This window comes from Prunus avium, chromosome 1, assembly GCF_965620075.1.
Source record: "Prunus avium chromosome 1, drPruAviu1.hap1.1, whole genome shotgun sequence".
Taxonomy (NCBI): Eukaryota; Viridiplantae; Streptophyta; class Magnoliopsida; order Rosales; family Rosaceae; genus Prunus; species Prunus avium.
In genome coordinates, this window is record NC_142284.1 from 48,352,361 (window position 1) to 48,376,130 (window position 23,770).

General features: G+C 38.2%; 3 protein-coding genes across 5 annotated transcripts; all 3 read left to right on the forward strand.

Moving 5' to 3' along the window:
• The first annotated feature begins 154 nt into the window (after positions 1-154).
• LOC110762678 (mitogen-activated protein kinase kinase kinase 5-like) lies at positions 155-3,656 on the forward strand. The gene is made up of 10 exons (XM_088249079.1): positions 155-432; positions 554-1,276; positions 1,407-1,494; positions 1,721-1,783; positions 1,872-2,041; positions 2,291-2,366; positions 2,569-2,635; positions 2,720-2,832; positions 2,982-3,188; positions 3,363-3,656. The coding sequence occupies exons 1-10, from the start codon at positions 155-157 to the stop codon at positions 3,435-3,437; spliced, it is 1,860 nt and encodes a 619-aa protein (XP_088105205.1). The 3' UTR covers positions 3,438-3,656.
• A 2,744-nt stretch (positions 3,657-6,400) lies between these two features.
• LOC110762607 (mitogen-activated protein kinase kinase kinase YODA) lies at positions 6,401-11,157 on the forward strand. The gene is made up of 10 exons (XM_021965257.2): positions 6,401-7,215; positions 7,325-8,119; positions 8,249-8,336; positions 8,849-8,911; positions 9,020-9,183; positions 9,401-9,476; positions 9,698-9,757; positions 9,843-9,968; positions 10,134-10,343; positions 10,489-11,157. Exons 1-10 carry the CDS (start codon positions 6,824-6,826, stop codon positions 10,540-10,542), a joined length of 2,028 nt encoding a protein of 675 aa, XP_021820949.1. The 5' UTR covers positions 6,401-6,823; the 3' UTR covers positions 10,543-11,157.
• Positions 11,158-11,949: 792 nt separating this feature from the next.
• LOC110762646 (uncharacterized) lies at positions 11,950-18,374 on the forward strand. Of its 3 annotated transcripts, XM_021965309.2 has the most exons (18): positions 11,950-12,320; positions 12,424-12,539; positions 12,626-12,889; positions 12,988-13,085; positions 13,322-13,484; positions 13,584-13,694; positions 13,990-14,964; positions 15,043-15,195; positions 15,276-15,375; positions 15,498-15,592; positions 15,715-15,909; positions 15,992-16,048; positions 16,285-16,356; positions 16,476-16,574; positions 16,694-16,825; positions 16,917-17,087; positions 17,179-17,354; positions 17,542-18,374. In XM_021965309.2, the coding sequence occupies exons 1-17, from the start codon at positions 12,299-12,301 to the stop codon at positions 17,347-17,349; spliced, it is 2,994 nt and encodes a 997-aa protein (XP_021821001.2). In that variant the 5' UTR covers positions 11,950-12,298; the 3' UTR covers positions 17,350-17,354; positions 17,542-18,374. The 3 variants fall into 3 exon arrangements, with proteins under 3 accessions (XP_021821001.2, XP_021820999.2, XP_088103286.1); XM_021965307.2 differs by lacking the exon at positions 17,542-18,374 and having other exon boundaries at positions 17,179-17,489; XM_088247160.1 differs by lacking the exons at positions 11,950-12,320; positions 12,424-12,539; positions 17,542-18,374 and having other exon boundaries at positions 12,748-12,889; positions 13,333-13,484; positions 17,179-17,489.
• The last annotated feature ends 5,396 nt before the right edge of the window (positions 18,375-23,770 follow it).

A 23,770-nucleotide genomic window follows, 5' to 3' on the forward strand; every position in this document is an offset into this window, starting at 1 on the left:
ATTTAATTCAACCACAGAGGAGCTGTAAGTTAACCCCTTCCACAAGTAACACATGGGCCAACAATAGGCCATTAACAAAAGCCATAAAGGGGCTCAAACACTTTCAAACGACTGCTGCACACCATCACCACCCCGTGCTTTCTCGCTCACCCAGATGTCGTCTTCTTCTTCATTTTCTCTTCACAAACCCTCTACCACTGCCTCTTCTTCTACTGCTGCTTCTTCTTCCTCTGTTTCAGTTTTGAAACAGGACAGTGGGGGCAGCTGTGAGCAGGCTCCACTGAGGCTCACGAGGCAGAGGAAGCTCCGCTACCTCAGCAACCTGGACCTCAATTTCTCTAGTTCCTCTCTCACTTCGCCTGAACAGTCGTCCCCCTTGCCTCTTACTGAATCTCCTGTGATCGGCAGATCCAACTCTGTGCATACAGATAGGTACTTGGACCCTGCGTTCATCAGTTTCTAATTTTCATGTACTTCCATGTGTATGTGTTACGTGTTCATTATGTCTTCGTTATAATGTTGAACTCTGAGGTAGTCTTTGCTGTTTGAACAGAAACCAGACTGCCACAACCTCAGAAACCCTGAATTCTAATTCAAGCGTTTGTCAAGGGGCACTATATAATGGTGGGGGTTTTAATTACAACATGGGCCTGAATGCTTTTTCTAGGAAAACTCAATCAAATCGAATCGCAAGTCATCCTAATGCACCACTAAGACCAGACATTGTGTGTGGTTTTCCTATACATTTTGCTACCATTTCATCCATTAATCGTTCAAGCATTTGTCAGAGGAGAATGCCAGGAGATCTTGATTGTGGATATGAAGGTTACAACTTCAGTAGGAGTGCTCCAACAAGTCCTTCATTTAGCCCTCGAAGATCAAATGCCGTGGATCCTTTTCCTACTTTTGGGGTTTCTCAAGAACAATATCAGGATTCCTATCCTTCAAGATTACAACCAAACAATCCTCATGATAGTCCCAGTCATATTTCTCCTCCACACAGCCCCACATCTCGAAGTCTACACTTCAACCACGAAACTTCAAATGGAAATGCATTTGCGTTGCATCGTAATTCATTCACAAAAAGGGCTGAAAGTAGTAGTCAAGTCAATGCTCACCCTTTGCCTTTGCCTCCTGGAGCCGTGGTACCACCACAGTCATCTATCACGCATCACAATGCAGAACTTGTATCCACATCATCAATGAAAGCTCAATGGCAGAAGGGAAAACTTATTGGACGAGGTACCTTTGGTAGAGTTTATCTGGCAACAAACCGGTATGCTGGTCTTCAGAATCTTTGTGCTACTTTCTCTTGAATTTGTTCTGCAATGACCATTACTTTGTTTTGTTCTTTGTTATTTTTTCTTTTGAATTTAGCTCTGTGACTATTTCTAATCATATGACAGAGAGACCGGGTCCTCGTGTGCAATGAAGGAAGTTGAACTCGATCTCAATGATCCTAAATCTGCTGAACGTAAAAAGCAACTGGAGCAGGTGTTTCGGGAGTCCTTTACGAATTTGTTAATTCACAGAGCAGTTGCAGTTATATATTGTTGTCTACCTTTAGGTTTATTCAAAGAGCAAGTCAAAAACCTGCATAGTAGTTCATCTCCACACATGCCACACACTTGCGCTATGATCTTATCAGCATTGTTGTGTAGGAATTTTTCCCATTTGTCTTTAGAATGTTTTATAACTTCTCACTAGCTACATGGGACAGGAAATTGAAGTCCTCCGTACACTGAATCATCCGAATATTGTGCAGTATTATGGTAGTGAAGTAGTGAGTATCTTTTCAACATGTGAATTTATTAGAAACTAATCTTTGCCATATTTACTAAACTTGGGGAATATCGCTTTTGCGTATGCAGATTGATGATCACTTCTACATGTACTTGCAGCAGTATGTTCATTTTGGATCAATCAATAAGTACGTCCAAGACCATATTATTGGAGCTATGACAGAATCTGTAGTTCGAAATTTTACTCGCCATATCCTCTATGGGCTGGCCTTTTTGCATAGCAAGAAGATAGTTCACAGGTGAGAATAATGCTTGAGTAGCAGAGTTATGTTGCGGCGTCACTTATTTGTTAAAAAGAGGTTGTTACTGTATAAATTGTCTCAATAAATGATGAGACAAGAAGTTTGAGAATGTTAAGATAAACTGTAGAGATTCTTAACATCATCCCAACAGGTTAAAATAGGGAAAAAGTTTGAGAATTATGTTGCCTTTATTGGTCATAAGCTTTCCTTTGCTTTATTGGATGGAGTTTTTGTTGATTGTGCTAGGGACATAAAGGGTGCAAATTTGTGCGTTGATGCATCAGGAGTTGTTAAAATTGCTGGTTTTGGGATGGCAAAACGAGTGAGTTCTGTAAATTTATTGTTACCGACCTAATTTCCTGAAAAATTCATGTTTGAATAATCGAGATCACAAGTTTTAGTTGTTGTATATGTGATTCCTTCAGATATAGTGATGTTACGTACTTGTGTATTTTGTTCCTGTCCTATCAACACTGGCTGCAGTATTGTTCTTGGTTTTATATTAACTCATCTTTTGGATGCAGCTTAACGGACAGTCAAACAATCTTTCTCTGAAGGGCAGTCCATACTGGATGGCTCCTGAGGTAATCACATCATCACTATCTAAGAGTTTGTAGATGGTCTGTGCGTACTGTACGTATAATATTTATATACCTTCGCGCGCTTGTTTTCTTCAGGTCGTAATACAGAACAATCCAGATCTTGGTTTGGCTGTTGATATATGGAGTTTGGGTTGTACCATCATTGAGATGTTGAATGGAAAACCTCCTTGGAGTGACTTTACAGGAGTAAGTTAATGAAAAAAACTTTTTCATGCTTTATTATTCATCATAGTTTCTGATTTTGAATACTGTCTACTGCCCAAAAGGCAACCTTTGCTCTGTTTGAGCATAGCTTTGTTGCTTTCTTAACACCTCCTTGTCTTTCTATCTGTCAGCCTCAAGCTATGTTCAAGGTTCTGGACAAAATCCCAGATATACCAGAAACATTATCTGCAGAAGGAAAGGACTTCCTCAGTCGGTGTTTTCGTAGGAACCCTGCAGAGAGACCATCAGCTATTCAGCTACTTGAGCATCCTTTTGTACTAAACTCACATGATCAAACTATCTCACACTATGCCCACAATTTTTCTCTGATGAACCTGGTGAGTTTTCACATTCAACACTGAGTTGGTTTTTTTTCCCCCTAAAGGTTTTTTTTCCCCCTAAAGCTATAAAGTTATGAAAAGTAAAATTCAAAGAAAATTAAAGCATGAAATTTTCGATTATATGGCTAGTAGATTGATATCTTGGCATGTTATGTGTGTGCACTATTGTAGGATAACTTGCATAGTCCTAGAGACCAAACTAAGCTAGAAAATGGTCGACGAGGGAGGAATATGAAAACCTGTTAGCGGCTAAGGACGAAGAAAAAAGGGCAAGCCTCATGAGAATAATAATGTAACAGTGAGGAGGGACTTGGGTTGTTGAACGAGGTTAGATTTGAGTTTGGTGAGGTTACTTTTGTTCCAAGCAAAGTATTCAGGGCTTTTCTTGGTTTGGGCCTTCGTTATGTTTATTTGGCCCTTACTCTATGTTATTGGCTAAGGATGAATCCATGTTTGATCAGGAAGAAATGTATAGCTTGGCCAGGCCTTTTTCTTTTATAGGGAATTTTTTTTAAGGAAATTTTTTGAGGGGTTTTTTCTTTAGTACAAGCGATAATTTAAACAATAGGGAATGAGATTCAAACACGAGACATCTAGTCTTCAAGTCAAGGTCCTTTTCCACTTAGCTAGACCCCGTTGACAACGGATTTATTTGTTTGTTTATCATGAAACAGTTGTCGTGACATTAGACCTTTGAATTTATTTATTTTGGATAAATTAGTTGATTAAATATTGTTTAATATGTGCCGTATATGTGATTCAGTGACTGATTAAAAGTCACCTTGACATAAAATTCTTTATTGGCTCTCTCCGATAATATAGATAAATACTCATTAAACTTAATTATAATCTCGTAAATAAAATAATAACAATTCTAATCCCATTGAAGTATATTGCGGAGTGTCCCCAACAATGATAATTTTTTCCAACTATTCATTTGAATTGAAGGGATCCTTCTAAAGAATGAGCGTGTATAATAAATAATAACATGTGATATAAGAAAAGAAAAATAGCAATTTTCTTTGTTTTTTATAAGAAGTGAAGATGAATGAGAAGAAGACTTAAAAGTCAACTTTTCAGGTCTTCGGAGTTTATTTTTATGAAGGAGGAGGTCTTGAGGGTTTGTTCAAATCCAACTTAATGTGAACTGTTATTAAATAAGAATGATCCTTAGTTTGAGTGGGGAATATCTCGTAAGCCTTTTGTTTAATCTTAATCTTAGAGCAACTCCACCCATTTGACCCTTGCCATGGCAAGGGGGGGCTAGGGCAGCCACTATTCACGTGAATAGTGGTTGCCCTTGCAAATAGTATATTTTGTATTTCCACCCGTTGCCATGGCTAAGGGCAATTACTATTCATTTTTAAATATTTTTTTCACAACTTTTTTTTATCTCAATAATTAATTTGGATAATATTTTCGGGTTCCTACGTGTCAATACTATTCATATCTCATAATCGGATAAAATTTTCAATTTCAAATTTCAGATAAATTTTGTTTTAAAAAAAATTGGCTAGTATTTATAGAAAAAAATTCATTAATTTTTGGGTATTTTAAAAAAAAATTCCAGTATGTTATTGCAAAAAAATTGGCTGCCGTTGGATTGGAGGAAAAAATCAGATCAGAGAGCCCAGACGACGCCACATGGCAACAGAAAAAAAAAAATCAAATGAGTGGGCTGACGCCAGCCTGACGTCAGCACCAACCTGCGTTTTGGACCTCAGGCTGAACTGGCCTTCGGGCCAGCCCGAGTTGCATGGGACCCACTCCAGCATGTGCTTGGGCTCACCGCTGGAAACCAATTTTTGCAAAAAACACCCCCAGCCCGAGGCAAGGGGGCCTCGGTGGAACTGCTCTTAGAGATCAACAGAGCAAGCAAGGCACTTACAAAAGGACAATACTTTCCGCCTTACCTAATAATGTGGCTCAACCACAAATTTGATATGGTCTTTTTTTTTTTAAAGTATCAAAAGTGTTTTTTCCTTCTCTTTCATTAGCATAACTAATTTCTTTTATCATAGAGGGTTTTTATTTTTTACAAAAGGATATAGAGAATTTTTAATCAAGCCAACTTTGAGTTATAGAGACTATAGAATACGAAATTAAAATACATATATAATGTCTCCTTGTCTAGTTATGAAACTGAAGAGGTGGTTTATGAAGTCACCACTTTGGCCAACACTTTACCCCTTACGGGCCGACCCGGTGTGAGCGGGGATTAGTCTGGGTTGTGGTTAAGGTTTAAAGGTGCCCCTCATAATTGGGGCCCATCCAGGACCACCTTGTGGTTCAAACCAAAAAAAGAAAAAGAAAAAAGAATTCAGTTATGAATAATAAAGGAGAAGAAACAAAAATATTTTTTAAAAGAAAAAAAATACATGTCCGTTTGTAGTTGAGCCACATCACTAGGTAATGAGGAGTTCCTCCTTGTAAAGTAAGGAGGGAAGTATTCTCCCTTACAAAATATGATTTGAATAAGCCAAAAACTAGTGAGTTGGCTTGGCTTGACTTGCTAAACCTAAATGCATGCCACCCGACAGTAGAACGACCGACCAAGAATGCTTAAGATTTTTCACAGACACAAAGTAATCTTACATTAAAAAACAACAAGTTTTGACATGGAATTTGATTCGTGCCTCGTTGGCTGGTCCAGTTGTCGTGTTGACGATGAGTTTTTTTTGTTAATTTTTTCCAAATCCAAATCTCCATCATCCATGTGTTCCTAGTCTTCATCGTTCAACAATAAGTTAAAGAGGTCAAAGGGGCATACAGTAAAACACCGTAACACGGTATCAACCGGACTGCAATTTTACAGGTTTCAGAGTTTTTGGTTTTGTTTTGTCAATTTTCACAACAAAAGAAGAAAGAAAAAGAAAGTCGAGGATTGGTTTGGTTTGGTTGACGAAGTCCTCTCCCCAACGAGCCCAAGAACGCCTAGCTTTGCAGTACGCATACGCTTACGGCGTATCCTAGATTTCGTCAACTCCTAACTTTCGCCCTCCTTCCTTAAAAAGCATTTAATTTAATTTAAAAAACAACACCAACACCAACATCAACTAATGAGGATAATTAATAGCTAATCCCATACTTACCTTAATAATTAAAAATAAAAAAAATAAGCAGCAGAAGGTCATCCCGTGCATTGACAATTTGACATTGTAAACACATACAGCATTTGTGAGGGATTTGTTCCTCATCCTCCTGACTGGCTGACTCCGACGTCTCCTCTCTTCTCCATCACCAAACAACATCAAAGTCTATCCTTTAGTCTCAAAGAGTTTAGGAGAGAGGGAGAGAGGGAGAGAGAGAGAGAGAGATGACCCAAGTAAGTTTCAGGCTTTCAAGTACTCTGAGGTTTCAATTCTCAATTCCCAAGCAGGGTCTTGACCATAAATAAATTCAAATTGTTGAATTTAATGAACAAGTAAAGTAAACGAAGCAAGGAGGAAATTCAGATCAACGCTAAGCGAGAAACAACGGAGCTACTTCCCATTCCACAACTTCACAACTTCACAACATAGCGTCGGAGCTCTGCTCTCTGCGATTTTGACACCAACAAACAATAAAAGACCACGGCTTTAAGCCTTTTAACTTTTCCAAAACCAGAACCACTTGCTTTCTCCATTACCCAAATGCCTTCTTCTTCCTTTTCTCTTCGCAGACCCTCTGCCTCTACCTCTACCTCCTCTGTTTCTTCTCCTTCTGCTTCCTCTGTTTCAGCTCGGAAACAGGACACTGGGGGCTGCTGTGAGCAGAGCCCCAGGCGGCTCACGCGGCAGAAGAAGCTCCGCCACATCAATGACCAGGACCTGTGTTTCCCCCTCCCTGAAAAGTCTCGCTCCTCGCCCACTTCGCCTGAATATTCCACCCGAAAGTCAACGTCTCCGGATCGTGAGTCCAAGTCAAACCACTGGTCCTCTTCGGCTGCTGCTGCTCCACAACCCTTGCCTCTACCAGAATCTCCCGTGATCGGGAGACCCGGCTCTGTGCCCAAAGATGGGTACTTTGGCCATGCGTTATGTAGGTAAGTAAAAGGCCTTCTTTCGCCTCTGTGTCTCTGTATCTGTTTACGTGTTTATCTGTGTTTGTTATAATGCTCAACTGGGGGCGGTTTTCGCTGTTTGAACTATCAGGAAAAAAAGAAATCAAGTTGCCACAACCTCAGCACCACAGATTTCTAATTCAATCAATAATCAAGGGGCATTCTCCTCAGCACCACAGAATTCTAATTCAAGCAATCGTCAAGGGCCATCCTCCTCTGCACCACTGACTAATTCAAGCAATCGTCGAAGGGCATTATCTTCCCAAGATGTAAATAATAATGGTGGGGGTTTTAATTACAACTTGGGACTGAATGTTTTTTCTAGGAAAGCTCAGGCAAATGTTTTCTCAAGTCATCCTCTTAGCCCACAAAGATCAAACTTTGTGGAGATGGATGGTTTTCCTGTACATGTTGCCACCACTTCACCCATTAATTGTTCAAGCAATTATCATAGGGGAAAGAGACAAGAAGATGAAAGTTACAACTTCAGCAAGAGTGCTCCAACAAGTGGGTTTTCAAGTCCTGCAGTTAGCCCTCGAAGATCAAAGGCGGGGGAACCAAACAATATTGCTCATAGTCCCAGTCATTCTGCTCTTCCCAGCCCCACATCTCGAAGTCCACGCTTCAACCACAAAAATTCAAATGGAAATGTATTTGCGTTGCATCATAAATCATTCACAGAGGGTTTTTCAGAGAGGGGTGAAAGTAGTAGTCAAGTCAATGCTCACCCTTTGCCTTTGCCTCCTGGAGCCGTGGTACTTCCACAGCCATCTAGCATGCATCACAATGCAGAACTTCTGTCCACATCATCAATGAATGGTCAATGGCAGAAGGGAAAACTTATTGGACGAGGTACCTTTGGTAGTGTTTATCTTGCAACCAACCGGTATGCTGCTCGCTGGAAGCTTTGTGCTACTTTCTCTTGACTTTGTTCTGCAATGACCATTAATTAGTTTTGCTCTTTGTTCTTTTTCTTTTGAATTTAGCTCTCTAACCATTTCTAATATTATGACAGAGAGACCGGGGCCTTATGTGCAATGAAGGAAGTTGATCTCATTCCCGATGATCCTAAATCTGCTGAATGTATAAAGCAATTGGAGCAGGTTCGTTTCTGGAGTCCTTTATCAATTTGTCGATTCACTGGGCAGTTTCAGTTATATATTGTTTTCTACCTTTTGTTTATTTAGACTAACCAAATTGTGGAATTAGGGAATATTAGTCATTTATACAGATGGGCACTTGAAGTATTGAAGGAGTTTTTTCTCTTTCAATTATGTTGTGATAAAACTTTTAATGGAACATGTTGCGTTGTGTCTGCTGTTATCAATTATAGGAAGGAATGAGTTGGTTGATATTAGCTAGTCAAAAACCTGCATAGTATCTCCACACATGCCACACTTGCACTTTCATCAACATTTGTTGTGTAGGAACTCCAGTTCATGCCTGCCAGTAGCCACTACTGATTATTGCACACAGGTTGAGGACATGTCACATATGCTGAAAATATATTTCATTTATGCTCAACTATGCTACTGTGCATTCCGTAATAGCTTTATATTTTTTGCATTTATCTTTAATACGTTCTAGGACTGTTCTTACTAGCTACCTGTTGCAGGAAATTAAAGTCCTCCGTGCACTAAAGCATCCAAATATTGTGCAGTATTATGGTAGTGAAGTGGTGAGTATATATCTTTTATGTTAGTGCAGTATGTATCTTGTTTATATCTTCAAATTTATTAAAGACAAATCCTTGCAAGTTTTTGTAAAATTGTGTTTTGGTGTGCAGATTGATGATCACTTCTACATATACCTGGAGTATGTTCATCCTGGATCAATTAATAAGTACGTCCAAGACCATATTGGAGCTATGACAGAATCTGTAGTTCGCAATTTTACTCGCCATATCCTCTCTGGGTTGGCTTTTTTGCATAACACAAAGACAATTCACAGGTGAGAATAATGCTAGAGTAGCAGAATTATATTGTGACGTCACTTATCTGTTAAAAAGAACTTGTTACTTCATAAATTGCTTGACTCAATATTTGATGTTTCCCGTCAAAGAGGATTGTCTGGTTAAAATGGGGAAAAATGTCTGGAAAATCATGTTGCATTGCTTGGTTGTAAGATGTCTTTGCATTATTGAATGAAGCTTTGATGATTGTGATAGGGATATAAAGGGTGCAAATTTGCTTGTTGATGCATCAGGCGTTGTTAAACTTGCCGATTTTGGGATGGCAAAACATGTGAGTAATACCTTAAAATGTGAAATTTAATGCATATATTTTCCCTTGAACTAGTGTAGCAGTGTTGCTTCTTCATTGTTAATCTTTTGTCACTGACATAATTTCCTGACAATTTAATGTTGGAATAATTGAGATCACATGTTTTACTTGTGTATTTTGCTCCTATCAACACTTCCTACGTTATTTTCTGGGTTTTATGTATAACTTACTTTTGGATGCAGCTTAACGGACACTCGTACAATCTTTCTCTGAAGGGCAGTCCATACTGGATGGCTCCTGAGGTAATCATATCACCGTTATCTATAAATTTGTAGATGGCCTGTGCATACTGTTACTGTATATAGACGCCTCGTTTGTTTTGTGCAGGTCATAAAGGCTGTGATGCAGAATAATGCTGATCCTGATCTTGCTTTGGCTGTTGATATATGGAGCTTGGGTTGCACAATCATTGAGATGTTCAACGGAAAACCTCCTTGGAGTGACTTTACAGGAGTAAGTTAATGTTGAAACTTGTTATGTTTTATTCATCATAGTTTCTAATTTTTCAGAATATTGCCAACTGCCCCCAGTTTCATGTGTTCAGTGCAAATCTGACTTCGCTCTGTTTGAGAGTCGCTTCATTGCTTTTTAAACATATTTTTGTCTTCTATCTGTCAGCCTCAAGCTATGTTCAAGGTTCTGAACACAATCCCAGATATACCAGAAACATTATCTGCAGAGGGAAAGGACTTCCTCAGTTGGTGTTTCCGTAGGAACCCTGCCGAGAGACCATCAGCTATTCAGCTACTAGAGCATCCTTTTGTACGAAATCCACATGATCAAACTGTCTCACACTATGCCCAGAATTTTTCTCTGATGAACCTAATCGTGAGTTTTCACATATTCAACACTCAGGTTTTTATTTCTTAGATCAATAAAGTTCAGAAAAGTAAAATTCACAGAAAATCAAGAGACGTTTCGATTATATTAGTAAATTGATATCTTGGCATGTTGTGTGTGTACACTATTGCAGGATAAATTGCATAGTCCGAGGGACCATACTAAGCCAAAAAATGGGCGATGTTGATCTCTCCACACACTTCCAGTTGAGAGGTGGCTTTGCACCATTCTTCATACCATGTGCTCGAGGATCATCCCTGTCTCTAATTGCAGCCCTTGTTCAAGTTAAAGCTTCCAGCCGTAAGCATTTTAAAGACTCATGGAAGGGAAGACCCAAACCTAGGACCCATGTGTTTTTGGAAGAAATGGAGCCAAGTTTCTCTCGTGCTGTATCTGGAAGATGCTAGCTTTTCTTTGGAAAAATGCCAGCGTGCAGCTCTAATGGAGATTTTTCCGTTGCCCCATTTCACCTTTGCTGCCTTTGGTGAAGTTACATGGCTTTATCAGTGAACCAACTGAGTAGGATTTGGAAGCTGGTTATTTTATTCCTCATCAAGTTGAGGACTTTCAACTAATACGACGGGTTCCTGCTTTGGGTGATGACTCTTTTTTTTCTTTTTTTTTTCCTTTTGAGAATGTCACGTGGAGCTAAGATCAGTAGAAAAAAATAGAGTGCATATATTTACATAGAACAGGTGATGGAGCTCATATTAATTTGTAAATACGAATTTGTGTAGCAATTAACACACAAATTCTTTTCCTTTTCAAATATTCCATTTTCGATTCTCTGCATTTGACATGACATGCTTTCACATAAGTTGATAGATGAGGAGGACAATGTCATGTGCAACCGCTAGTTAAATTACATGGTAATTATACTAAGTACATGTGCAACCACTGGTTAAATTACATGGTAATTATACTAAGTACTTTAGGTTTGATGTGGAATTGTTTTATTAAATTATGGGTCCGTAGAATAATTTAGGTCTATAAAAAATACTCCAAAGTATTATCCTAAATCCTAAAAAAAAATAAAAATAAGAAGAAAGTATTATGCTAAATAAAACCTTATTTTTTTCTTTTGAGAATGCAGGATTAAACCATTGCCATTATTATACTCAATATATGGGCCAAAATTATAAAAATACCCTATATGAAATGGACTTTAAAAACACACTTAAAAGCCTATTTACAACATAACAAAGAGGCTTTTAACTTCTTATAAATTACAACACTGCCATCAATTTCTTAAAACAAACTCAACCCAAAAACCTCATAAAAAAATCCAAAATACTCAATAGGGTATCAAAATAATTTAATAATCAAAATTAAATTCAATAGTGCCAGTTGTCATTTTCTAGGTTTTTTTTAGGTTTGTTTATAGAAATTAAATGGTGTATGGTTTATCTATATTTTTAGTGCTAAGAATGGGTATATGACTAAATATCTCTTTATCTTTTTAGCTGAGAAATAAAACTAATACCCATTATTAAACAAATTTATTTTTGTATTTATGTTTTGGGGGGGGGGGGGGTTGCACGTGTTAACGTGTATATAATATGCATTACGCGCTTCCTTTTTAAATTTGTTGTATTTCTGTTATTTTTGAAATTAAAATACTGGTTCAATTTATTCTCACTGGGGACTGGGCTTTGGGTAAAGGAAATGCTACTGCGAGAGCAACACTGATAGTACAGCTCCAATCAACCGATCCAGTGACTAATGCTAGCAGGAACTCTACACCATCTACGACGTCGTATCATATCTATATATATTGTGCATAGTTTAGTTTACAACTGGGTTAGGGTTTTGCAGTGATTAGCAAATTGCCATCGTCGTTGAGGTGTTGGTAGGTTAGGTTTGGTTCTCGCGATCAATCAATTCAAATTATACAAGGCCAAACTCAAACCCAGAATTCGGCAGGGGAAGGCCCAAATTCACCGATGGGGAAGCCTCTTTGCTATGGTATGAGATAATCTTTTGCTGTTTCTTCATTACAAGTTTCTAAATTTATGCCCGTCGTGATTTTCATGTTTTCGTGGAATTCATATCATCCTTGATTCGGCAGATGCAGGAAATGCAGAAGTTTCTCAAGGTTTGATCAATAGGCTTTACAGTGACTTCTCCGATGGCGTACATTTTGCAACACCAGTTTCTTCCTTGAGGACGAATGAACTTGACTTGGTAAGTCTTTAGCTTTTTAAATCAAATGTAGTTGTACCTTCTTTTTGGTAGGCTTGGAACCTAATTTATATATTTTTCCTTCCAAGGTTCGGAGTGTGTTGCAAATGTTGCAAGGATTTTCTAGCTCACTATTTTATTGGGACCAAAATGGAAAGTCTTTTCAAGTCAAAAGTGGGTTACACGTGAATCACCTCTCTCATACAAGTCTTCACGCCATTGTCCATCAATTTATGTATGCTGCCACATGCTTACAACTGGTGGAAGTTTTAGTCAATAAAATTGAGAAATCTGCTAAATTACCACCGCCTACTTTGAGGGCTTTTGCGTGTTCTGTTTCTTCATGGCTTACGGTACGTTTTGGATTCAATTTACTGGATGAAATTTGCTATTTTCTAGTCGTCATGTTCAACGCTCATTTATAAGTGTATGTTAAATTGTGCTTGGGCAGAGGTTGCGCGATATTTCTTTAAAGGAGGAAATGAAGATAAGCAATGATGCCATTGGAACAACTCCTACGTTATTGGGGTTGGCCAATTCTTTATCTAGGTTCGTACGCTGTTAGCTTTACCTTCTCAAAATTTGGGATGTCAGTGGCTGTAGTTTGTCCCATGCTGTTGGAGACAATCACCACTCAAAAGCTTATCAGAATTATCAATATTTTATTATTCTCCATTTTTTTGTTTACCTTCGAGGTTACTGAGTCAGCCCTACATGTCAATTCCCCTTTTGGATTCTACATCCTCATGCAATGGATATCGCTGATGACAATTTATTGATATTAGTCTTTGCTCAGGTGCTGAGTATTTGTTGCAAATAGTGCATGGTGCCATCCCCCAAGTGTATTTTGAGTCTAATTCTTCTCTTCCTGCTGCTGACTTGGCTGTGCATGTCCTTGACCATCTTTACAAGAAGCTGGATGAAGTGTGTCTTGTGCGAGGTGGTGAGGTTGTTACACCTTTTTTTCTACAACCTTATGGTTTCTAGTTTATACTCATGGTTGAGCTGGTTTATGTAATCCAAATTTGGAACTTATGCCAATTTCAGGAGGAAGACTACAAGATGCTACTTCATTTATTTATTGGAAGTATATTGCCATATATTGAGGGTCTTGATTCTTGGCTTTTTGAAGGAGCACTAGATGATCCATATGAGGAGGTAAATGTGATTGGAAATTTGGTTTTCCATGTCCCAAAAGTTTGCAGCAGTTTATTTATTTGTTATAAATTCTTCTACATTTTTTTTTCATCCTGCAAGTGCTGGTGATGCATCCAATCCATCTTTTATTGTTTGAAAGTTTGCACGCCATATAATTCTAATTTATGTACTCTTGTGATTATAATTTATCTTAAAATTTGTATAGGCAGTATACATGCAATTTTTTTCTATGTTAAATGGGCGGTCGTACATGTATCCTTGGTGAACACTTTTCTGGTGGCTCCTGTCTTTTCAGATGTTCTTTTATGCTAATAGAGCAATATCTGTTGATGAGGCTGACTTTTGGGAGAAAAGCTATCTATTGAGGCAAGTACAGTGTCAAATGTTAGATGTTGGGGCCTCTGCCTCATCTTGTGACAGTGACCGCATATCAGTAGCAAATGATAAAAAGGGAGTGGCTCAAAGGGAATCCATCTCAACGTCTAGTTTTATGAAAGGAAAGGAATGGAACAATAAAGACCTTCAGTCGTGTCCACTGTTTATTAAGGACATAACTAAGTCTATTGTTTCTGCTGGAAAATCATTACAGCTGATCCAGCATATTCCCATGACATCAGCACTTGTATCTAGAAAAGGAAATGACTATGAGATTGATGGTTTTGGCAATTTGGATAAAGGTGTTCAACATGGGCATAGCATTGCAGGCTTATCTTTGTCAGAAGTTTTCTGTGTGTCATTATCAGGCCTTATAGGCCATGGTGATCATATTTTTCAATATATTTACGGTAAACAAAAAGTGGAGAGTGATGATGGTGTAATTGTGCCAGTAAAACGCTCAGAGAAAATTTGGTGTAAGTTCTTGGTTGATACGCTGGCAGAGAAAAGGTTAGTTGATGCACAGGAGGATGGAAAAACACTTCCTGATGCAAAGGAAGAGAATATGCTTGCAGGTGTTGTAAATGAATTTCCTCTTTCAAGATCCTTCTGTCAAGAAAATCCGGTTTTAACAGTCTGCCAAAAGACCCTTTCTAAGAATGGGGACACATGGAAAAAGTTGAACTTATCTAGAAATTTATGTCTGCCTCCTTTAAATGATGAAGTTTTGCGAAAGGCTATATTCGGTCAGGAGAGTGGATCGATTTCTGCAGCTGAAGGAACAAATTATACTTTTGGTTTCCGGTTTGGTGAATCTGAATATCTTCGTTCACAAGACGACTCACATATGTTACAAGTGTTGTTTCCTTTTCCTACTCTTCTTCCTTCTTTTCAGGTATTTCTGATTGATAGTCTAAGAGCATTTGTTATAGCATTCTTTAGGTCTAGTTTTAATGTAATTCCTTGCCAACAGGATGAGCTCCATATGTCAGAGCTCTTACCTTTCCAGAAAAATAGCACCCTTCCATCAAGAGTTCTTATCTGGGTTCAGCAGTTTGAACCAAGAAGTACTCCACTTCCGGTGGTTTTAGTGCAGGAATGTCTTACGGTGTACATCCAGAAGCAGGTGATAGCTTGAACCCATGTACAGATCTCAGTTTCTTGGTTGTGGTTAACATGGTGTCTTCTTTTATATTTCTATTGTAGGTGGATTGTATTGGTAGGCACATATTGTCAAAATTGATGAATGGTTGGAAATTGATGGATGAACTGGCAGTGCTGCGCGCCATTTACTTGCTAGGGTCAGGTATGTCAAAATTACTTTAACATGTTTGCGGGTCTTGTATGTTCAACCTGTAATATCCTGGTCTATCAGTAGGTATGTCAGAATTACTTTTAACATGTTTGCTGGTACTTTGCCATCTTTAGGTGATCTGCTACAGCACTTCTTGACTGTAATTTTCAATAAGCTGGATAAGGGAGAAACATGGGATGATGATTTTGAGTTAAACACGATATTGCAGGTTCAGTTACTTTTATTCAATCTAGCATTTTCTTCCTATTTTGAGTTAAACATGATGACTGTGGGATACCTGGATTTTCTTCCTATTTATAACATGGCAATGTCAATTCTTATTAACTGCAGGAATCTATAAGGAACTCTGCTGATGGTGTGCTACTAAGTGTTCCTGATTCATTGATTGTATCCCTCACCAAAAATCATGACTTGAATGGCAATGAGCAACCACCTAATATGGCTTCACTTCCCTCGACTCCTCGTAAAAGCCGTGCTCACAGCTTTGGAATGGATGGACTTGATCAGCTAAAATTTACGTATAAGGTCTAGTGATGGCTAATAAAGCTTCTTTCGTCATTTAGCTCCTTGCAACCACTCTGAGCGTTTATATGTATTTTATTTTCAGGTCTCTTGGCCACTTGAACTTATTGCAAATGCGGAGGCGATCAAGAAATATAACCAGGTTACTTTTATTCATTGGGTTTTGAATTTCTTGTCGAAATTTAATCATCTATCTTTCATTGTATATATATCTCTCTCTCTCTCTCTCTCTCTCTCTCTCACAAATCAATGTGACATTTTGGGGGAGAGGTGATCTGATTTCAACTTGGGATCTCCTCTTGGAGGGGAGGTGTGACTACCAACTGGGTCACTTCCTGACCACTAAACTTGTTATCTAATCGTTAAACATTGATGTAGGTGATGGGATTCTTGTTAAAGGTCAAGCGAGCAAAATTCGTACTTGATAAAACTCGAAGGTGGATGTGGAAGGTTAGTTTTTATGCCCTTTTTAGGATAAATTATGAGCAATGATAATTTACTTGGCCTAATGACGAGCTATTTGTGTGTGATAATACAATGACTTCAGTGTTTCTTGTTTTCCTAAACAGGGTAGAGGCACTGCAGCAAACAATCACAAGCGTCACTGGTTAGTGGAGCAGAAACTTCTCCATTTTGTGGATGCTTTTCACCAGTATGTGATGGATAGAGTAAGTTTTGTTCCTTTTAACATAAAATCACCCTTTCTATTATTAACTGTGCTGGTATATGCTTGCTTTCTGGAAAGCATATGGAATTGTTAGATCACTAAATAGTACTTGTTAAACAGGTATATCACAATGCATGGCGTGAACTTTGTGAAGGCATGACAGCTGCTCGATCTCTTGACGAAGTCATAGAAGTACATGAATTGTACTTGTTGACAATTCAGCGGCAGTGCTTTGTAGTTCCAGATAAGCTGGTGGGTAGTTTGTCGTGTTTGAGAACTTATGAAATAATCTTTTATGCCCTGAGAAAAGCTGAATTCTGTTTATTACTCTCTTTTGCATCAGTGGGCTCTCATAGCGAGCAGGATTAACAACATCCTGGGATTAGCATTGGACTTTTATTCTATACAGCTGACACTTAGTGGCGGAACAGTTTCTGCAATTAAGGCCAAATGTGAAATGGAAGTTGACCGTATTGAGAAACAGTTCGATGATTGCATTGCTTTCCTGCTCAGAGTAATCTTCTCTTTGCGTTGATTTTGATTCAGATGGGACTGATTTTAAGATTTGCATTTAACGTGTGGTTTGGTGCATGCTGATTCTGCAGGTGCTTTCTTTCAAGCTGAATGTGGGGCACTTTCCTCATCTAGCAGATTTGGTAACTAGGATCAACTACAATTACTTTTACATGTCAGATAGTGGAAACCTCAGGACTCTCCCCAGCTCTGAAAATGTTACTTCGAGACTCGGAAAGACTTTTCTAGGCAGAACAGACTGATAACAGTTGAGGATTTCATTTATTTATTAATTTTCAATTTCTAGTTCAGGAGCCAGCACGTCAGAGGCAATATTACAAGATGAAAAAAATATATCATTTGAATTGGAAATCTAAGTAAGTTACAAACAGGCAGAATTCAATTAGCGTTTCGCAAAATCTTGAGAATAAACTTGTTCCTCTTTCCTTCTGTAGGCCGCTTCCAATATCGTGAGAAGAAACTTGTTCCTTCTTCCACCTGTAGGCAGCTAATATTATCGTGATCTCCAGAGACATCATCTTTCTCTCAAGGGCATTCTTCAATCCCTAGTCTGACCCCATGACGCTTCCTAAAAAGTACAAATTTTCTATATAAATCCATGCTCCGTCCTTTCGGTATATGATCAAGAGCGGACGTGTAGATACACATTGCACGCAAGACTTCTTTGCACTGCTCTTCGAATTCGGCGAAAGCCACCAGCAACTGCTCTGCTGCCTCATTACAATCAGCTAGGTCTACCTTCTCCTCTGCCCTCTCATACACCTCCCTTGCCCTCGCAACCTCGCCATTACCAGTCTCAAACTTGGCATATCGAATCCAAGCCTGAATTTGATTTGGTTGACATTGTACAGATCGCTCGTAAATCGCCCTAGCACCCTCCACTAATTCATTATGGAGAAGCTGGAGCTCACGTGCCTCACAGAGAATTTGCTCTGCTTCATGCCACTTTAGGTCCTCTCTCCATTCGACACGTGTATTTATGTATGTTAGTGATTTGTATTGGCAAATAATGGATATGTTTACAATGCTTAGAGGTGGTCAAGGTTGAGGAAGGGGTAGGTCACTAATTCAGAAAGAAAAGAGTAGGAGATTGATTGATTAAGCTGTTCTTAATGTTCAAAATATCTTTTTGGACAATTTTTTTTTGGGGTAGAATGTAAACTTTTTCTGCTATTTGGGTGCTTGATGAATGAATACACAATGCAGGGGCCAAAAAGAGATGTTTCTCCTTATCTAATTTTATTTATTTATTTGTTTGTCTTTTCTTTTTCTGTTCTTGTTGTTTGCCTGATACTCAACCGTAGCAAGTTAATAACTAAAAAATCATCGATTAAATAGTGAAAAAGAAGCAAATCAACCTCAACTCTACTGCCGCTGGCTCTATTCTCTTCCTCCTTCGCCGCTCTATCCTCTTCCTCCTGCCGCTCTGACCTCCACAGCTATAATCTAGTGGCTTCATAACAGTCGTTACGCATGGCCAAGTATGCTGCGGAGACTGTAGTTCGAGTTATGTCATCACTCATAAAGAGAAGATGTACATCTTAGACAACCTAAGCTCATCAGCAAGATCTTCAATCCCTTATTGACAACGACGCTTATCTTCTTCTTGCAAGAAAGATGAGATAAGGAAAGCCTTTCAAAATTAAAAAACTTTCAAGTAAAGTGAGAACGGTGTGTTCTTTTTACTGACGCATTCGTTTTTCCTCAATCGTAATGCGTATAATTATTATAGCTCTCTCAATTATGAAGTTATTGTTCATGAACAAACACACAGAGTTGAATCTTTGTTGGTTTAGGCGCAGATGCGCTAGTTGGTCATGTAGCATATTAGGAGTGACCTGTGGCAATAGTGGGTCTTCTAAGATCGTATATGCCTTTTCAATTTTATCTTTCGAAATGAAGAGCCATGAGCATGTCATGCGGCATTGAAGTTTCGGGAGCATGACGAAGATGATGAGGAAGTATAATTTGCACTCGTTCAAAAGTAACTTGACCCTCAGCCTCGGTGACTCAAGCAATCAAATACATAAATTCTAATAACAACGTAACAAGCAACATGAGTTTGAACCAGAAAAATCTTTAGAGGAACCATTTGGTAGAGTAAAGAAGAAGAAAAAGGATGCAACTGCTATGAATAATAAACAATAGTCATATGTTATACATAAATATATATAGTAGGAAGGATAATGGGATGGTGTTTGGACATGTGTCCACACGTGATAGGGGAGAGCCAGAGTACAAAATTGCATTCATGTATCATGTATGTATGTGATGTACGTGTATATGCATATATGGTTTACGTCCATGAAGAACAAACCTTTATCTATGTGGTGGCTGAAGGTGCAGGCCTCCACAACCACGACCTTGCAATGCTGGATTCTCTTTAGCAAATTGAAAGTGTGTATAGTGCATACTTGATATACTATACTGTAAAGACAACTTCTTCATTTTTTCATACAAAATATGAGGATATAAAGTTGATTAATTTTTCAAAAATAATATGTTTCAGAGTAACAAATCCATTCGACCAGCGGCCATCTCTCTAAACCTATATATATGTCCCGATATCAATTGTACCTAGAGCCAAATTGAAAATATTTTCTACCTAGTCAGAATAATATTGATTGCGGCTCCCCTGATACTCAACCATAGCAAGTTAACAAATAATAAAAGACTTAAACATAGACTAAAAACCCATCGATTAAATAGGGAAACCCACGGCCGCTCCGTCATCTGCACCTTTGCTTTAGCGGGTTAAGAATGGTCGTAATGGCCAAGTATATTGTAGTTCGAGTTACGTCATCACTTATAAAGAGAAGACATTCGTCGTTAAACAGCCTAAACTCATCAGCCAAATCTTCAATCTCTTGTAGATAACGACGATTATGTTCTTCCTGCAAGACAAATGGATAAGGAAAGACCATCAAAACTAAAAAAAATTCAAGTAAAGTGAGAACGGTGTGTTCTTTTTACGTGACGCAGTCGTTTTTCCTCAATCACAATATGTATAATTATTATAGCTCTCTCCATTATGAAGTTATTATTCATGAAACCAACACACTGAGTCAAATATTTATTGGTATAGGCGCAGCTACGCTAGCTGGTCATGTAGCATATCAGGAGTAATCCGTGACATTAGTGGGTCTTCTAAGATCGTATATGCCCTTTTTAATTCTTTCTCTTTCGAAATGAAGAGCAAAGGGCACGTCATGCGGCAATGAAGTTTCAGGAGCATGACGAAGACGATGAGAGAGTAAATTTTGCACGCGTTCAAAAGCAACTTGACCCTCAGCCTCGGTGACTCGAGCAATCTAATACATAAATTCTAAGAATGACGTAACAAGCAACACAAGAGGAGGACCCAGAAAAATATTTGGAGGAAACATTTGGTAGAGTAAAGAAGAAGAAAAGGGAGGCAACTACTATAAATAATGAACAATAGTCATATGTTTTTTTTTTTTGGTCATAACAATAGTCATATGTTATACATGAATATATAGTAGAAAGGATAATGAGATGGTGTTTGGACACATGTCCCCACGTGATATGGAAGAGCTAGAGTACAAAATTGCATTCATGTATCATTTATGTATATGTATATGCATATATGGTTTACGTCTATGTAAAACAAACCTTTATCTATGTACAATGGCTGCAGGTACAGGCCTGCGCAACCACGACCTTGCAACATAGGATTCCCTCTATCAAATTGAAAGTGTGTATAGTGCATGCTTGATATAGTGTACTCTGAAGACGACTTTTTTTTTTTCTCATACAAAATATGAGGACATAAAGTTGATTAATTTTCCGGAAATAATATGTTTCGGGGTAAAAAAAATCCATCCGACCAGCAATCATCTGTCTAAACCTATATATTCGTCACGATATAAATTGTACCTAAAGTCAAATTGGAAACATTTTTTACCCGGTTAGAATAATGTTGATTGTGGCTCCCCTGATACTCAAACATAGCAAGTTAACAACTAATAAAAGATTTAAACATAGACTAAAAACCCATCGATTAAATAGGGAAACCCATGGCCGCTCCACCCTCCGCACCTATACTCTAGCAGCTTAAGAATGGTCGTAACCCTTGGCTGAGTATGCTACGGTGACTGTAATTCGAGTTATGCCGTCACTCATAAAGAGAAGACGTTCGTCGTTAGATAGCCCAAGCTCATCAGCTAGATCTTCAATCTTTTGTTAACAATGACGATTATGTTCTTCTTACAAGATAGATGGATAAGGAAAACCCCTCAAAACTATTAAAAAAACTTTCAAGCAAAGTAAGAATGGTGTGTTCATTTTACGTGACATAGTCGTTTTTCCTCAATCACAATGCGTATAATTATTATAGCTCTCTCGATTATGAAGTTATTGTTCCTAAAACCAACACACTGAGTCAATTGTTTGTTAGTTTAGGCGCAACTACGCTAGCTGGTCATGTAGCATATCATGAGTAATCCGTGGCATTAGTGGGTCTTCTAAGATCGTATATGCCCTTTCAATTCTTTCTCTTTCGAAATGAAGAGCCAGGAGCACGTCATGTAGCACTGAAGTTTCGAGAGCACAATGAAGACGATGAGGGAGTATATTTTGCACTTGTTCAAAAGCAACTTGACCCTCAGCCTCGGTGACTCGAGTAGTCCAATACATAAATTTTAAGAATGACATAACAAGCAACACAAGAGGGAGGACTCAAAAAATCTTTAGAGAAACCATTTGGTAGAGTAGAGAAGAAGAAAAGAGATGTAACTGCTATGAATAATAAACAATAGTCATATGTTATACATAAATATATAGTAGGAAGAATAATGGGATGGTGTTTGGACACATGCCCACACGTGATAGGGGAGAGCTAGAGTACAAACTTGCATTCATGTATCATGTATGTATGTGATGTATGTGTATATGCATATATGGTTTACGTCCATGTAAAACAAACTTTTATCTATGTAACGTGGCTACATATATGCATATATGATTCTCTTTATCAAATTGAAAATGTGTATAGTGCATACTTGGTATACTATATTGTGAAGATAACTTCTTCTTTTTCTCATACAAAATATGAGGATATAAAGTTGCTTAATTTTCCTAAAACATATTGTTTTAGGGTAAAATTCCATCCGACCAGTGGTCATCTCTCTAAACTTATATATATGTCCCGATATCAATTGTTCCTAAAGCCAAATTGGAAACATTTTCTACCCGGTCAGAATAATGTTGATTTTTGCTCCCCTGATACTCAACCATAGCAAGTTAACAACTAATAAAAGACTTAAACATAGACCAAACACCCATCGATCAAATAAGGAAACCCATGGCCGCTTCGCCCTTCGCACCTCTACTCTAGCAGCTTAAGAATGGTTGTAACCCGTGGTTGAGTATGCTGCGGTGATTGTAGTTCGAGTTATGCCATCACTCATAAAGAGAAGATGTTCGTCGTTAGACAGCCCAAGGTCATCAACAAGATCTTCAATCCCTTATTGACGACGATGATTATTTTCTTCCTACAAGACATATGGATAATGAAAGCCCCTCAAAACTAAAAATCTTTCAAGTAAAGTGAGAACGGTGTGTTCTTTTTACATGACGTAGTTGTTTTTTCTCAATCACAATGCGTATAATTATTATAGCTCTCTTGATTATGAAGTTATTGTTCCTGAAACCAACGTACTGAGTCAAATCTTTGTTGGTTTAGGCGCAGCTACACTAGTTGGTCTTGTAGCATATCATCAATAACCCAGGGCATTGGTGGGTCTTCTAAGATCGTATATGCCCTTTCAATTCTTTCTCTTTCGAAATGAAGAGCCAGGAGCATGCCATGCACAGTGAAGTTTCAGGAACACAATGAAGACGATGAATGAGTATATTTTGCACTCGTTCAAAAGCAACTTGACCTTCAGCCTCAGTAACTCGAGCAATCCAGTATATAAATTCTAAGAATGACGTAGCAAGCAACACAAGAGCAGGAACCAGAAAAATCTTTAAAGGAAACATTTGGTATAGTATAGAAGAAGAAAAGAGATGCACCTGTTATGAATAATAAACAATAGTTATATGTTATACATGAATATATAGTAGGAAAGATAATGGGATGGTGTTGGGACACATGTCCAAATGTGATAAGGAGAGCTAGAGTACAAAATTGCATTCATGTATAATGTATGTATGTGATGTACGTGTATATGCATATATGGTTTACGTCCATATAAAACAAACCCTTATCTATGTACGATGGTTGCAGGTGCAGGCCTACGCAACCATGACCTTGCAACGTAGGATTCTCTTTATCAAATTGAAAGTATGTATAATGCATGCTTGATATACTATACTCTGAAGACGACTGCTTTTTTTTTTCTTCCTAAATATGAGGACATAAAGTTGCTCAATTTTCCGGAAATAGTATGTTTTAGGGTTTAAAAAATTCATCTGACCAGCGGTCATCTGTCTAAACCTATATATACGTCCCGATATCAATTGTACCTATAGCCAAATTGGAAACATTTTCCACCTGGTCAGAATAATGTTGATTGTGGCTCCCATGATACTCAACCACAGCAAGTTAACAACTAATAAAAGACTTAAACATAGACTAAAAATTCATCAATTAAATAGGGAAACCTATGGCCACTCCGCCCTTCGCACCTTTACTCTAGC